We start from the raw sequence: 16,006 nt of genomic DNA, 5'->3' as shown, positions 1-16,006 counted from the left end.
TTTTTTTGTGACAGATTTTATGGCGGAGTTGGTATGCAAAAAAATTGAATTTAAACAATTTTAACATTTTATGACTGTAACTTTGGTTTTTTTTGTGACGGAAATTTTGAATTTTTATAATTTTAACATTTTACGAGTGTAACTTTAATGTTTTACGAGTGTGTGGACGCGGGCCCACGGAGGCGCTTGGGAAACAAGCGTTTGCATTTGTGGAGTCGCCACCAATTTATTGTGGAAAATTGGAAACCGTTCGAATACCTCGTGTCATGTCAAGACACAAAGTAGTGACATGAACACCAAGAACTCGTTACCCTTAGCATTCTATGTCTAGAATGACTCTCGTGGATGCCAATGAACACGGATGTTCACAGAGATCTGGAGTAAGGGGTGAGGGTACGTATTAGGAAGCTCTTTTGATCGAACACCTAATCCCGCCCGCCTCGATAACGGCCTCTACTAATGATTAGGGAAAATCGTCTATACTTGATATATTGTCGATTATATGCATGCAATGCAACATCCAACATTTTAATCCTAGCATGTGAAGAATTAACTAAGTCGGTGAAATAATTAATTTAATCATACAATTGGGTCAAAGTAGAGATTTAATATCAATTACACTAAGATAGCGTAAAACTATCCAAAACACAACTCTTATTATGCACGGTAAAGGTAATTGGTAAAGGAACATGTTGTACACTTGTACGTACTAGATAAATTTATCTAAAACCATAGAGTATTAATTACCGCGTAATATACCAAAAATGTCTTAGTCTAATGGTTAAGATTGAGGTACGGTGAACAATAGGTCACAGGTTCGAATCCCCCATCCCTCTATTGTAATGCGACTAAGCGCGTGTCACGTTTGAAAAAAAAAAAATCAACCGCGTAATATAATTTATTGATTTCTAATCAAAATCACAAGTATCAACAAATTAATAACGAAAACGTGTATAAATATGAATCATAGGTTAAAAAGTTTATGCAGCTCATCTACAGTAGGCAACTCCTTAAACAACCTATTAAATGACAAATCCCTACTCAAAAACTTTAAACTCCCACCAACACCACCACCGCCGCCACCATCCGAAACACGTTGACTCGGATCTCTCTTCTTCACCTTTATTGCCAATGAAGATGAAGAATAATTACGCGTTGGCGATTCGGGAATAGTAGAATCTTTGCCAGTTAGGTTTTGAACAACAGACTTGAAGCTTGTAGCATCAGTTTCTACGTACTGTGTTTTTATATGCACAACTTTTATTGGTTGATTTTCTCTTCTTGTATTAATATTAATTGTTGGTCTTCTAGACATCTTGTATTTTAAGTAATTTTATATTATGTATTTATGTATATGCTAGATAAAACAAGTACTATAATCTTTGTTTTTTTTTTTTTCTGAAAGCGGAAATATTTGATTATAGTTTATGTTTTTGATAGTATATATTTTAATGTTGTGTGCTTCTTTTTATAGGAAATTGTATACTAGGTATGATTGGTTTAAGTGGTTGGATTTTAAGTAATAAAATGGACATTTTAGTCAAGCAGTCTATTGAGACTAAATAATTAAAATTCAAGGAAAATCTCTTTTAGGTTTTAAAAATGTCGTCATTTCTTTTACAAAGTATATACACACAAATATTCTTTTTTTTTTTTTTGATAACGAGGGGGTTGAATCCCCCGAGCCCATGCATTCCCGCACCACCACATGGACCATGTAAGCCACCCCTTTCGGGGGTCGCAGTGGCGAAGTGATCATCGCCCCATCTGGCAGTCGAACCCGGGACCTCTCAACTCCTGCATTTCTGCAAGCTTCAAGGTTTAATCCGGCTACCACTGGACTGACACCACTTGGCTAAACACAAATATTCACTTAAGACCGTCTTATACTGTATATTGTAAGACCTATCAAGTTAGTTAGTTTTTACTAACGTGTGCCCTAGTCTAAGGGTATTCATTAATAATCTAATGCGAAAGAATTCACAAGATTATCACATGAAAATATGAAATATTCAAGTATAATATTCAAGTATAAGCTCATTTTCTACCATTATTAGTGAGAATATATTTCGAACCTGATCACATTAGTTTAGCATATTAGATTAATGATGTGTAACTTTACGGTACATGTTAGAAAAACCGTATTTGTATAAAGTCTTAAAAGAGATTAATGGATGAATAAATAAATTAGAGCATTATTCTTTCGATTTTCGTCCAAAAGTTAAGGAGAGTAGGATTGTAGAAACTAGGGAAGGCTCTTCTCATGCACGTATGGGATATATAATTGGTCAATAATTCATGATGTATTCTAACCTTACGTATGTGATTCAAGGGTTTTGCTCGTGTCTTTGATGTTGAAAGTTGGAAAAAGTTATTATGTTGAACAATTTGTCTTATCCAGAAGTATAGCTAGTTGGATGACTAATTGCATCCTAAGATTTTATTCAAAATGTTTTTAATGTTTTTAATTCTTTTTAACACTTCTAGTTAATTATTAATGTATTAATTTATATAAACTAATCAATTATATGTGGCTTCCTGTCCAGTGAATAGTTTACACTTACTTTATTTTGTGATGAGGAAAATACAAAGTATAAACTAGTGAGTGAGACAAATTACGGGTGTATCAAATACTCCGTAATAGTGTAAATACTCCCTTCATCCGGTCATTTGTTTACCTTGAGTTTGGCACAAAGATAAGGAAAAGAGAAAGTATGGGGCAATTATTATATGATAAGTGAAGCAAATTGAGTGTATATAGAGGATCAAACTGCCTATCAAAGATATTTTTAATACGGAAAGGTAAACAATTAGTTAAGACGACCTAAAATGGAATAGACAAATAAATAACCGGGACGGAGGGATTATTGTGAACCTTTATTCCACGAGTATGGATCCTCTCCAGGAGGTCCATTACTTATCAACAATCCGAATTAAATCTGAATTGGATCGAATGATTGTAGATTTATTTAGAAATAAAAAAAGTAAATGAATGAGATTAAAATATACTCCGTATAATATACTCCGTAGTAATTATTTGTGAGACGAGATGATAATCGATACAAGGGATGGAGAGGAATTCCAGTGTGATGACAACCCCTCATTCTTTTTTTTTTTTTTTTTTGAAGGGAGACAACCCCTCATTCTATCACTAAAACTTGGGAGAGACGGTCTCTCACTAAGTTATTGAGAGACCAATCTTTCGTACCCTTTTATTTGTATTTCGTACCTCTTTTATTGTTGACCGTGACATAGTAATTTCGTACCTATTTACATAATAAATGTACCCATTTAATCATTAATCATGATTTGTACCTATTTTATTATCTTTAGTACCACCTTTTCTTAAAATTGTACAATAGTCTCTCAATAAAGCTTATTAAGAGACCGTCTCTCAAGAGACCTACTCTCATTCTATACCGTGTATGATTTCGATTCGGCGCATAGATATTCAACTTTATTTTATTTCAAGATCTTGACTTTACACATATTTTATTTTAGTGCCTTAGATTTTTTATTATTTCCCAACAAGACGAGTAAATTTCCTTAAAATAAAATAAAATAAAACAAGACGAGTAAATCACAAATATATATGGAGTATTTTTATATTTATATATACTTGAAAGTATTATTCGTATTTAAAAACGTACAAAAATGTATTCACATTCAATAACTTTTGTTGTACTTTTGTTATCGAGGTTGACCAAAGGTCCAAAATCGCTTTAAATTTTAGGTCATTCAAATAATCTTTCATAAGTTGCTATAAAAAGAACAATTAGTCTCCCTTGTCACGGGTTACCATTTGTGGCGGATATTTTGTGAGATAAAATGGTAACAAAATTGGTTAGTGGAGAAAGGGTACCACATGAATAGTGTTGCAGAGAGAGAAAAAGTGAGTACTTTGTGAGGTAAAATGGTATCCGTCACTCAAGAGTGACGAATATGAGTCGTCACAAACAAGAATTTGTGTAAAAAAAAAACCTTTTTATTAACACTTTTTTGCATTCTTACATTATTCAATCCACCAAAGAATCCTATCCTAGCTAAGAATAAATTCAACTCAATCAAAAAAATATAGGTAACTTTTGGAACTTTTCAAACGCATTTTTTGGTGGATTTACGCCATAGATGTATAAATACAGTGCATAGTAAATTAGTGGACAAACAAAAATATATAGATGAAGATTAAAAATTCTTTCAAATACAATGGGTATATTATGGAATGTTATTCATGGCTTACTATATGTTTTGATATTTTATAAAATTTCAATTAATAAAAATACTAGAAACATCACACTCAAAACAAAAACATCCCGTGAATTTCACGGCCCACAAAACTAGTTGAATATAATTTGACTAAACTAACTTATTTGATTAAAATTTAAGATATCTGTTTTTTTTGTTTTGGTGTTTTACAAATAGCTTATTAGTAGTTTACTAAAAGAGCGTTTAGTGAACATAATGAGAAGGGAAGAAGAATTGGAAATAGAAACAAATGCATGTAAAGAAAAGGGATTAGTCCTAATGTTTCATGCATGATGTTTGGTTGTAAATGATAAGGAAAACGAAATCATCTTCGTTCGATATCCTCAAAACTAACATCCACCAAATCGACCAAACTACAATTACAGTCTCAACCACCACCACAAACCGTCTTCTGCCACACCCACACCATCACCAACCACGTCATCGCCTTGTCGGCAGCCCTATCATCATGCCACTCCCGCTCTCTTCACACACCTATAAACCCCGGTTGCAAACACCTAACCACACTAAAAGAAATTCACTCCCAAGTCAAAAACCCCCTCCCTCACCCTCGAACCCCAAAAAACATTAATCGGGGGGTGGGAAGGGGGTTTCTGGCCTGGGTGTGGTAGTTGGAGTTTGTGGACGGTGGTAGAGGTCGTCGGCTACTATAGTGGTGTCGATGATAGAGCGAGGTAGTGGTTCGGGGTGGTTGGCAGTGGATGTTGAGATATAGGTGGTGGTGAGGCTTGTTAGTTGGGTAAAGGAATGAGATATCCTTGTGGCGGGGAATCATTTTAGAGAGATAATAAGTAATTTCATTCTTAAAAGTGGGGCTAAGGGTTAGGAAATATACCATTCCCTTATCATTTCTCTTTTCCTTCTGATATATAGATCCCTAACCAAACAGTTCCTAAGTAAATAAGTTAACTCCATTAAAAAAAAAAGGAAATAAACTAACTGAAATGAAAAAAAATATTTGGGGTAACATGTGACAAATAAGCTAGATTATTATATCCCATCTTCCTTTTTGCCCCCCTCGTTTTATAACATTAACCATTTTATTATGTTCTTTTATCTCATTTTATCATATCAGTTAGTCTTGTTTACAACGGTTGTAAATAAGAGTTATCATATTACATTTACCGTTTCAGTTAATTTGCCAAACAAAATTGATATAATCAGCTAGCTTATTAAGCTCTAATATTTAGTTATCTTTTTTTTTTTTTTTGTAAATCGGGGTGTCCACCGTCGACAACAGTGTATAAGGGATGAGGTGGGCAACCACCACATCAAACACATTTGGTTTAGTTATCTATTTTAGTATATACCTTATAATATTATGTTTTTAGCTAGCTTTTCAATTTTGACTGAGTTTTCAGTTAATTTTGTTAAACAGAGGTTTTATATGATGCATGGATGCAAGTTAGCTTAATTAGTTACATCATCTAAATTTTTTTAGTGTGATTATGAAATTTGTACTCTATTGGATATTTTTTCATTAGAACAAATACATATACCTAGCTATTTGAATTTTATAGGGGATCGAGGAACAATATTTATTTAACAAGGAGTAAACATACTCCCTCCGTTCCACTCATGTGTTTGTCAATTATATTTTGAGGTGTCTCAGACTCTCGGTCAATTGTTTGCCTAGTTAATTGTTTGTCTTTCTATTTTAGGAATGCCTTTAATGGGTAATTAGATCGTCAATGAAAGAAATATGAACTTAGCTGATCAGAAATACCCTTAATCGAGACGTCGTGTAAGACACTGCCCTAAATCAGTTAGACCCCCACACAGGTGCTCCTTGGGTTCCGTGGTCACCGATTCTAAGGTTAACGCCTCCTTCCGCACATTGTTGCACACCAAAGACGGAAGTGGGAACTGTTCTCAATATGGACAAAATATGATAGAGACGAAAAAAGAAGAAGAAGTTGTATGTTTTCTGTGTATGAAGACTGTGGATTAGTGAGGTTTATATAGCCGAAGAAAGGCTCCTCCAACAGTCAAAAACTTAACTGTATTGATTATGAGATTAATGGCCATAAAATCGGACAATGAATACGGAATTGATTGTGGCCCCACCCCACCCCGCACGTGTCACGTGTCACGAACACGAGCCGGACGGACGACGGCGGCGGCGCGCGCGTGGGGAGACTATAGTCTATCCTCTATAGTCTAGTTAACAATTGTTAACTCACCTCCATATATAAACATAACATTCCCCCACTATTCTTCCAATGTGGGATAAATGTTATCATACTTAAGTTTTGGAGCAACCTCCAACTCCAACAATCCCCCACTTGGTCCAAACTTAAAGAATAAGAAAAGGAATATGAGAAAGTAGCTATAATCAGGTGAACGTAGTCTTGAACCTGAAAATAGCAAGAAATGAGAACAGCTCCCTCGAGTAACATATGACCCCATGAAAAAACCCTGTCTCATGATTGTATTAGAGAATAGCCCACATCTATTCTCATAGGAGGCGGCCAACACTCCACAATCACGTAGGTGAGTCCATCAAGTATGTACTGCACACACCACTCAAACCTTTGAGATATGGAACTCATTAAGGACTACCACCTGTCCAACCTAACTCTGCAGTAAATAAACATGCTAAAAGGGATAAACTGAATAACCTCCTTTATTCATCAAAATAAATAAAATACAAGCAATGCCTGACGATTTCGTTTGACCTCATTGAATCTGGTAATCCAGATTGGGTATCCATCGTAAAAGCACTACGTAGGTGGGCACAATCCCATCTTTTTAGCAGTTTCTGAAACTAGTTTCCTGTTTAAGGCCTTTATCAATGGATCGACGATATTACTTTCCGACCTCCCATAATCTAACGAAATAACACCAAACTTGATGATACGAATAGAGCAGCGGAATTGACTTGACAGCGGAAACTTAACAAACTAGACAGTGTTGATGACTGTCCGTTTGTTGAATAATTCGAATTGGCAGCAAAATCACACGAAGCAAACATGTACGTGGACTGTTCGTACTAGGTACGCCCAATCCTCATAACTGATTGATAAAATAACGAGAATAACAAAACTAGCTGACTGTTTGTATTTTTGGCGAACCGAACGTACTAGGTACGACCCGTTCTGATTTTTGTAAAAAAAAAGGATAGTGTTTGAACAAGCAAGACCTATTACTTGATCAAAGTGAGTGAGACCAAGACCTATTGATCAACAACTCGGAAATTTTAATCAGAATCGCGTTCTAATCAAAAATCAGTTTTGTTTCTAAGCAAGAAACGATTTTAACACAAGTGTTTTTCTGAAAATTCTGAGATGATTTTATTGATAAGCTTCAAGTATATAGCCTCCAATAAACCGAAATGGGCAGCCAAAAATGTGAAGAGTTGAGCAATCACTCTTCACTTGATTACAACTATTAATGATATAGGTTCAATGAACCAAGACAACTACTAATTAAGCAAAAGATCTTATTTTAACAACAATAATCTGAAAATGTTAATAAAAACGTGAAGCTTGGTCCGTCCTTCTCTTGGGATACGTGCCACAATCAGCTCCCATCCACCATACTTAGCAAATTAACATATGAAGGATAATTGGAGCTCATAGGCTGAAAATTACGAGCCACAATCAGACTGTCACCGTGAGTGTTCACAACCAGCTCGTCCAGCTCATCAACCAAATCCGAGTCATTAGCTTGGTTCGCATCATCCCCTCCCCCTTGAAAAGGAATTGACCTCAATTCAGCTACGCCATCGTCATCTACGTAAGGAGAGAGATCACCAACATTAAAAGTGGCGTGAACACCATAATCACCGGGAAGTTCAACCTTATAAGCATTGTTGTTGACTCGACCCACAATCTTGTAAGGACCTTTCGCTCTAGGCATGAGTTTGTTCTTACGCTTGCTTGGAAATCGCTCCTTTCTCAAATGCACCCAAACCAAGTCTCCAACCTCGAACACCCTCGGCTTCTTATTTTTGCTTGACTTGCGTTTATAGGCTGCATTTACGGCCTCAATTCTGGCCCGGACTTTCTCATAGAGTTTCAACATCGCTTTCAGCTTGGACTCGGCATCTTTATGCACCAATTCATCTTTAGGCAACGGAATTAAATCCAAAGGAAGGTAAGGATTAATACCGTACACAATTTCAAATGGTGAATGACTCGTAGCTTGAGTAGGCGACCTGTTAGAAGCAAATTCGGCATGAGAAAGCTTGAGATCCCAATCCTTTTGTGTCTTGCTCACAAACCCACGCAACAAAGTACCCAAAGTTCGATTCGTGACTTCGGTTTGTCCATCCGTTTGGGGATGGTGAGAGGTACTAAACAGCAACTTTGTACCCACTTTCCTCCACAATGTATTCCAAAAGTAGCTCAAGAATTTAGAATCCTGATCCGACACAATAGTCTTTGGAATGCCATGTAACCTCACAATTTCCTGATAGTACAAATCATCCACATTAGAAGCATCATCGGTTTTATGGCAAAGCAACAAAATGAGCCATCTTGGAAAAACGATCAACCACCACCATGATAGCATCCTTACCACGTTGAGTGTGTGGCAAAGCAACAATGAAATCCATTGAAACATCGTCCCAAGGTCCTGGCCGGACTCGGTAAAGGAGTATATTCGCCCGGTTTGAACTTGCTTTTCGAAACTTGACAAGTAACGCACCTACCCACGATATTGTGAACATCTTTTTGCAATCGTGGCCATAAGAAATGCTCTTTCAAGATCTCCACGGTCTTTGCCACCCCGAAATGACCAACTAGCCCTCCACCGTGAGCCTCCCTTACAAGTAGTTCCCGGATAGGATGCTTAGGAACACAAAGTCGATTTCCATTAAAAAGAAAACCGTCTTGAATCAAATACTATCCCTTAGCTCCTGATTTGCACTCAAGATATATTGCACCAAAGTCTCCATCTTCACCATAGTAATCTTTCAAAGTTTCAAAGCCCAAAAGATGAACATCAAGTGTGGACAACAAGGTATAACGACGAGATAAAGCATCGGCTACAACATTACTCTTCCCATCTTTATATTTGGATGAAAAGTGAAATGATTGTAAAAATTCAACCCATTTTGCGTGCCTCAAATTCAACTTCTGCATCCCATTAATATACTTCAAGGATTCGTGATCAGAATGCAATATAAAATGTTTGGGACGGAGATAGTGACTCCAGTGATCAAGAACCCGAACAATAACATAAAATTCCTTATCATAAGTGCAATAATTCAATCGAGCACCACTCAATTTCTCCGAGAAGTAGGCAATAGGACATTTCCCTTGAATCAAAACAGCACCTATACCCACGCCACTAGCATCACACTCAACCTCGAATGGTTGAGAAAAATCGGGTAACGCCAAGATAGGAGCGGTACACAACCGTTCCTTAATTAGTTCAAAGGCCTGTTTAGCTGCCACGCCCCATTCAAACCCGCCCTTCTTTAAACACTCCGTAATAGGACTGGTTATGGTGCTAAAATCACGAATAAATCGTCGATAAAAAGATGCAAGCCCATGAAAAGATCGTACCTCACTAACTGTTTTAGGTTCCGGCCATGATCGAATTGCTTCGATTTTTGATTGATCAACCGAGATACCATCCTTGGACATCACGTATCCCAAGAAAACCATGCTCTCCACAAGAAAAGAGCACTTCTCTTGCTTCCCATAAAGTTTCTGATTTCGCAGTGTTTCGAACACTTGCCTCAAATGTTCAAAATGATCGTCTATGCTCCTGCTATACACCAATATATCATCAAGGTAAACAACAACAAATCGGCCCAAGAAAGATTTAAGTACCTCATTCATCAATCTCATGAAGGTACTTGGAGCATTAGTAAGACCGAATGGCATGACGGTCCATTCATACAATCCATGCTTCGTTTTAAAAGCCGTCTTCCATTCATCACCCTCACGCATCCGAATCTGATGGTACCCACTCCTTAAATCAATCTTTGATAAAAGTACCGAGCCATGAAGTTCATCGAGCATATCATCAAGTCTCGGGATTGGAAAGAGATATTTGATGGTTATGTTGTTTACAGGACGGCTATCAACACACATACGCCATGAACCATCTTTCTTTGGCACGAGTAACACCGGAACAGCACAAGGACTCATACTTTCACGCACATAACCCCTCTCCATCAACTCATCAATTTGCCTTTGGAGTTCCTTTGTTTCTTCCGGATTACATCGATAAGCAGCCTTTTTTGGAAGAGTTGAGCCCGGAACAAGGTCAATTTGATGTTCAATGCCTCGAATAGGAGTCAAACCAGCGGGTAATTCATCGAAAACACATCCCCAAACTCTTCAAGCAAATCGTCAATTGGGTTATGTTCCTGCAAAACAACATTAGCACTCGAATTTTCTTTAGCAACAAGTAAATAAACTTGCTCTCCATGATCAATAGCACGCTCCACATCCCGTTCTCCAATTAACATAGCAGCGTGGGCCTTTGCTTTCGGTTTTGAACCTAAAGCACGGACAGCTTGTGGTGACATGGGTTTAAGCACAATTCGTTTCCCTTTATCCTTCAACTCATACTCGTTACTCCTCCCTCTATGCAACACATCCCGGTCATACTGCCATGGTCGTCCCAACAAAATATGACAAGTATCCATGGGAATAACGTCACACAACACCTCATCGACATAGGAACCCATAACCAAACCAACCCGGGCCTGTTTTGTCACTTTAACGCTGCTACCATCATCTAGCCAATTTAATGCATATGGGTGTGGGTGTTTAGTAGTCACAAGACCCAATTTCGACACCATTTCAGTAGAGGCCACGTTGGTACAACTACCCCTATCGATAATTAGACTACACCACTTACACCACTTATCATTTACCCGACACTTGGTATGAAACAATTGATTTCGTTGCTCCGAATCAGTAGGTAAAGTCTTTACTTGCAAGGTTCGCAAAACCAGATTTGTGTCGTAAATAGGTGCCTCATAATCCTCTACTAACTCGTCCTCTTCCTCACCTTCTTTTAGATTAAACAGTTCACCCAACTGTTCTTCCTCGGCCAACAACTCATGCCTACACTCAACTGCCTCTCTCAAGGTCACGACTCTTTTATTTGGACACGTACTTTGATAATGACCGAACCCTTGACATTTGAAACAACGGACTTTGGACAGATTAGTCTCCTTGGTCGTGGTCCTAGAGGTAGTATTTGAGGATGCCGTGGTTTTGTTAGGACTCACAAATGAGTTGCTAGGTGTGTCGAGTTTATGGATTGTTTCGGTTTTGGTCCATGACTTATTCTTTCCCGATTCCGAACTTGACCCTTCCCCATATTTAGACTTCCCTTGTGACTCCAATTTCAAACAAAGACCACAAAGAGTAACCAAATCAGAATAAGGGTATAAATCAACAGAACTAGCAATGTTATAATTCAATCCACGCAAAAACCTAGACATTTTCTGCTCTTCTACTTCCTCCAATTCGCCCATCAAGCATAAGTTTTCGAATTCATCAATATACTCACTAACACTTAGTTTTCCTTGTTTTAAATCAGCAATCTTACGATATGTAGCTAACCTATGGGTCGTTGGCACATACCTTTTATGAAGTTTACGTTTCAGAGACTCCCATGAATCAATCTTCCCTTTCCCCGAGCGCACCCTCTTGGCCTTCAACCCTTCAAACCATAGAGATGCTCCATTGCTTAATTTCAGAATTGCATACTTGCACCTTTTATCATCGTCAAATTCTTTGAAATCAAACATACGATCTATCTTCCGTTCCCACTCCAAATAGGCCTCGGGATCAGCCCCTTCAACGAACTCAGGTAGTTCGTTAACTTTGAACGGTTCAGCCACCCTTTCAAAACGCCTTGGTTGCCACCTATCATCCATTTCTTGCACGTTTCTCAAGGCATCACAGAGTTGCTGCAAAAAGTTAGGATTATCAAAATCCATAGATAAATAAGGATCAAGATCCGAAGCTCTAATACCAAAAATGATACGAATAGAGCAGCGGAATTGACTTGACAGCGGAAACTTAACAAACTAGACAGTGTTGATGACTGTCCGTTTGTTGAATAATTCGAATTGGCAGCAAAATCACACGAAGCAAACAGGTATGTGGACTGTTCGTACTAGGTACGCCCAAATCCTCAGAAGTCAGAATTGATTGATAAAATAACGAGAATAATAAAACTAGCGGACTGTTTGTATTTTTGGCGAACCGAACGTACTAGGTACGACCCGTTCTAATTTTTGTAAAAAAAAGGATAGTGTTTGAACAAGCCAGACCTATTACTTGATCAAAGTGAGTGAGACCAAGACCTATTGATCAACAACTCGGAAATTTTAATCAGAATCACGTTCTAATCAAAAATCAGTTTTGTTTCTAAGCAAGAAACGATTTTAACACAAGTGTTTTTCTGAAAATTCTGACATAATTTTATTGATAATAAGCTTTAAGGCTTTATATAGCCTCCAATAAATCGAAATGGGCAGCCAAAAATGTGAAGAGTGAGCAATCACTCTTCACTTGATTACAACTATTAATGCTATAGGTTCAATGAACCAAGACAACTACTAATTAAGCAAAAGATCTTATTTTAACAACAATAATCTGAAAATGTTAATAAAAACGTGAAGCTTGGTCCGTCCTTCTCTTGGGATGCGTGCCACAATCAGCTCCCATCCACTATACTTAGCAAATTAACATAGGAAGGATAACTGGAGGTCATAGGCTAAAAATTACGAGCCACAATCAGACTGTCACCGTGAGTGTTCACAACCAGCTCGTCCAGCTCATCAACCAACTCCGAGTCATTAGCTTCGTTCGCATCACTTGATCAAGTTACAAACTATATTATGCCTTAGGCGTATATGCCTACTCTTGCTATTATAAGCTTTATTCTTGGCTACATGAATGACAGATTGCGAGTCACAATGTAGCGGCACGGATGTCACGGGCTTTGGCCAAAGAGGAATGTCCGCTACCAAACTTCTCAACCATTCTGCTTCTCGACCAGCCAACTCGAGAGCTATAAATTCCGATTCCATTGTAGATCTCGCAATACACGTTTGCTTGGATGATCTCTAAGATACAGCTGCTCCTGCTAAAATAAAAACATAACCACTGGTAGAGTGTATATCCTTACTCTCCGAGATCCAGTTAGCATCACAATATCCCTCCAAAACTGGAGGATAACCACAATAAGATAACCCAAAATCAACTGTACCTTTAAGATATCTAAGCAAACGAACTAATGCACTCCAATGATCATGACCGGGATTATGAGTATATCTACTCAATCTCCCAAATGAATATCGATGATCGTGGCGAGATGAACACATAAGATACATAACACTACCAAGAATCTTAGCATAGCCAGCTTGATCCACACTTTCAGATAGATTCTTTTTTAAGTGCACACTAGCATCAAAGGGTGTTCTAGCAGGCTCAATATCAAAATAACCAAACTTCTTTAAAATTTTCTCAACATAGTGAGCTTGACTCAGACAATAACCTTTACTAGTCTTTAAAACTCTTAAACCAAGAATGACATCAACCTCGCCCATGTCTTTCATTTCAAAAGAAGTTTAAGCATGCTTTTAGTAGAATCAATAACATCTAATGAAGTGTCAAAGATAAGTAAATCATCCACATAAAGTGTTATAATAACACTACCGCCAGCATTGGATTTCACATAGATACATGTATCAGCATCACTAGCTCTAAAACCAAGAGAAACAATCACACTATGAAACTTTTCATACCATTGTTTCGGTGCCTGCTTAAGTCCATACAAAGATTTAACAAGTTTAAAAACTTTATGTTCTTGACCAGGCACTATAAAACCATCAGGTTGATCCATATAAATATCTTCATCGAGATCACCATTTAAAAACGCAGTTTTCAGATCCATCTGATGAACAAGCAAGTTATACATGGAAGCAATAACAAACATCACTCTAATGGAAGCAATCTTAGTGACCGGGGAATAGGTGTCAAAATAGTCTAGACCAGACTTTTGGGTGAAACCCTTAGCCACCAACCTAGCTTTAAATTTATCAATAGTCCCATCAACTTTGAGTTTCTTCCTAAACACCCATTTACACCCTATAAGCTTACAACCACGAGGCAAGTCAACAATCTCCCAAGTATGATTAGACATAATGGACTCAATCTCACTATCAATAGCTTCTTTCCACAAAGAAGCATCAACTGATCTCATAGCCTCATCATAGGTCTTAGGATCCTCCTCCACAATATACATGTCAACCGACTCATCATCTAGATATCTACCATCCTCCTCCATAAGAAAATCAGGCCCAAAAGATTTCTCAACTCTAGGTCTCTTACTCCTTCTCGGTTATATTGGTGGTTCACTAGATGTGTCAACATGGGTTGGGGAGCTACCATCATTATCCTCATGGGAAGAAGCATCAAAAGTCAAGTTCTGTCCCAAAGAAGGTTTCAAAGGAAAAAGATCCTCAAAGAAAATAGCATCTCTAGATTCAATAATATTACCATAAAAACCCGAACTCGCATCTTTGGTCATGAACCTATAGGCTGCACTATTAGAAGCATAACCCACAAAAATTGAGTCAATTATTTTAGGTCCTATTTTGTCTCTTTTAAAAGCAGGTAAGGCAACTTTGGCTAGACAACCCCAAACCTTTAGAAACCTCAAATTAGGTGGATAACCCTTCCAAATCTCATAAGATGTCACATCAAGTTTCTTATAAGGTACACGGTTTAAAACATGATAGACAGATAGGATAGCTTCCTCCCCACATAAAATCAGATAATCCAAAAGATAGTAACATAGCATTCATCATATCCTTTAAAAGTTCTGTTTTTCTTTTCAGCTACACCATTTTATTCGGGGGTAAAAGGGGCTGAAAACTCATGTATGATACCATTTTTCTGACAAAATTCCACCAAAAAATCAGATTTATATTCTCCACCATGATCAGACCTCACACGCTTAATCTTTCTATCAAGTTGATTTTCAACCTCAGCCTTGTAAATAGTAAACATATTCTCAGCCTCACTTTTATTCCTTAACAAATAAACCTTAGTATATCTTGAACAATCATCTACAAAGGTTATATAATATCTTTTACCTCCTTTACTTTCACAATTCTTATAATCAGCCAAGTCGGTGTGGATAAGTTCTAACAGTTCAGTTTGCCTTTTGATCACTTCCTTAAAAGGTTTCTTAGAGTGCTTTGCTTCCACGCATACTTGACATTTATCCATGTCATAAGAAATCAGATTAGGCAACAAGTTCATTGTTTTCATGTATTTAATGGATTTAGTGTTAACATGTCCAAGTCTAGAATGCCAAATATCAATGGACTTAACGATATAAGCAGAAGAAGATGCATTCATTTCAACATCAAGAACAAACAGACCACCATTACAAAAACCTTTGTCAACAAACTGACCATTCTTAGACATGACTAACTTATCAGACTCAAAAGTAAGTTTAAAACCAGCCTTATTAAGTAAAGCACCAGAAATCAAATTTCTACGCATATCAGGTAGGGGTGAGCAAAACCGTGTACCCGATACGGTTTTGAAAACCGTATCGGGTATACGGTTTTAAAAATCGCAAAAATCACTATACGGATCCGATACGGTTTAACCGTATATACGGTTTTCGGTGCCGAAAATCCGTGTATACGGAATCCGTATATACGGATACGGTTTGGTGACAAATGCCCAATTAAACATTGTAATTATTCAAGAGCTAATAATTAGCTCTAACATGATCACCT

At 37.4% G+C, this 16,006-nt stretch overlaps 1 protein-coding gene and 1 pseudogene across 1 annotated transcript; both read right to left on the bottom strand.

The window, feature by feature from the left end:
• Positions 1-964: 964 nt before the first annotated feature.
• Positions 965-1,315, bottom strand: LOC141649813 (VQ motif-containing protein 1-like). The gene has a single exon (XM_074458489.1). The coding sequence runs from the start codon at positions 1,313-1,315 to the stop codon at positions 965-967; it is 351 nt and encodes a 116-aa protein (XP_074314590.1).
• Positions 1,316-7,788: 6,473 nt separating this feature from the next.
• On the bottom strand, positions 7,789-13,279 carry LOC141649812 (uncharacterized; annotated as a pseudogene).
• Between the last annotated feature and the right edge of the window lie 2,727 nt (positions 13,280-16,006).

This window comes from Silene latifolia, chromosome 3 (genome assembly GCF_048544455.1).
Source record: "Silene latifolia isolate original U9 population chromosome 3, ASM4854445v1, whole genome shotgun sequence".
NCBI lineage: Eukaryota > Viridiplantae > Streptophyta > Magnoliopsida > Caryophyllales > Caryophyllaceae > Silene > Silene latifolia.
The sequence above is the reverse complement of the archived record's forward strand: the minus strand, read 5'-3'. Positions and strand labels throughout refer to the sequence as shown.

Excerpts from the sequence above, each read along its gene's own strand:
- LOC141649813 (XM_074458489.1), bottom strand. The coding sequence starts at position 1,315 with ATGTCTAGAAGACCAACAATTAATATTAATACAAGAAGAGAAAATCAA.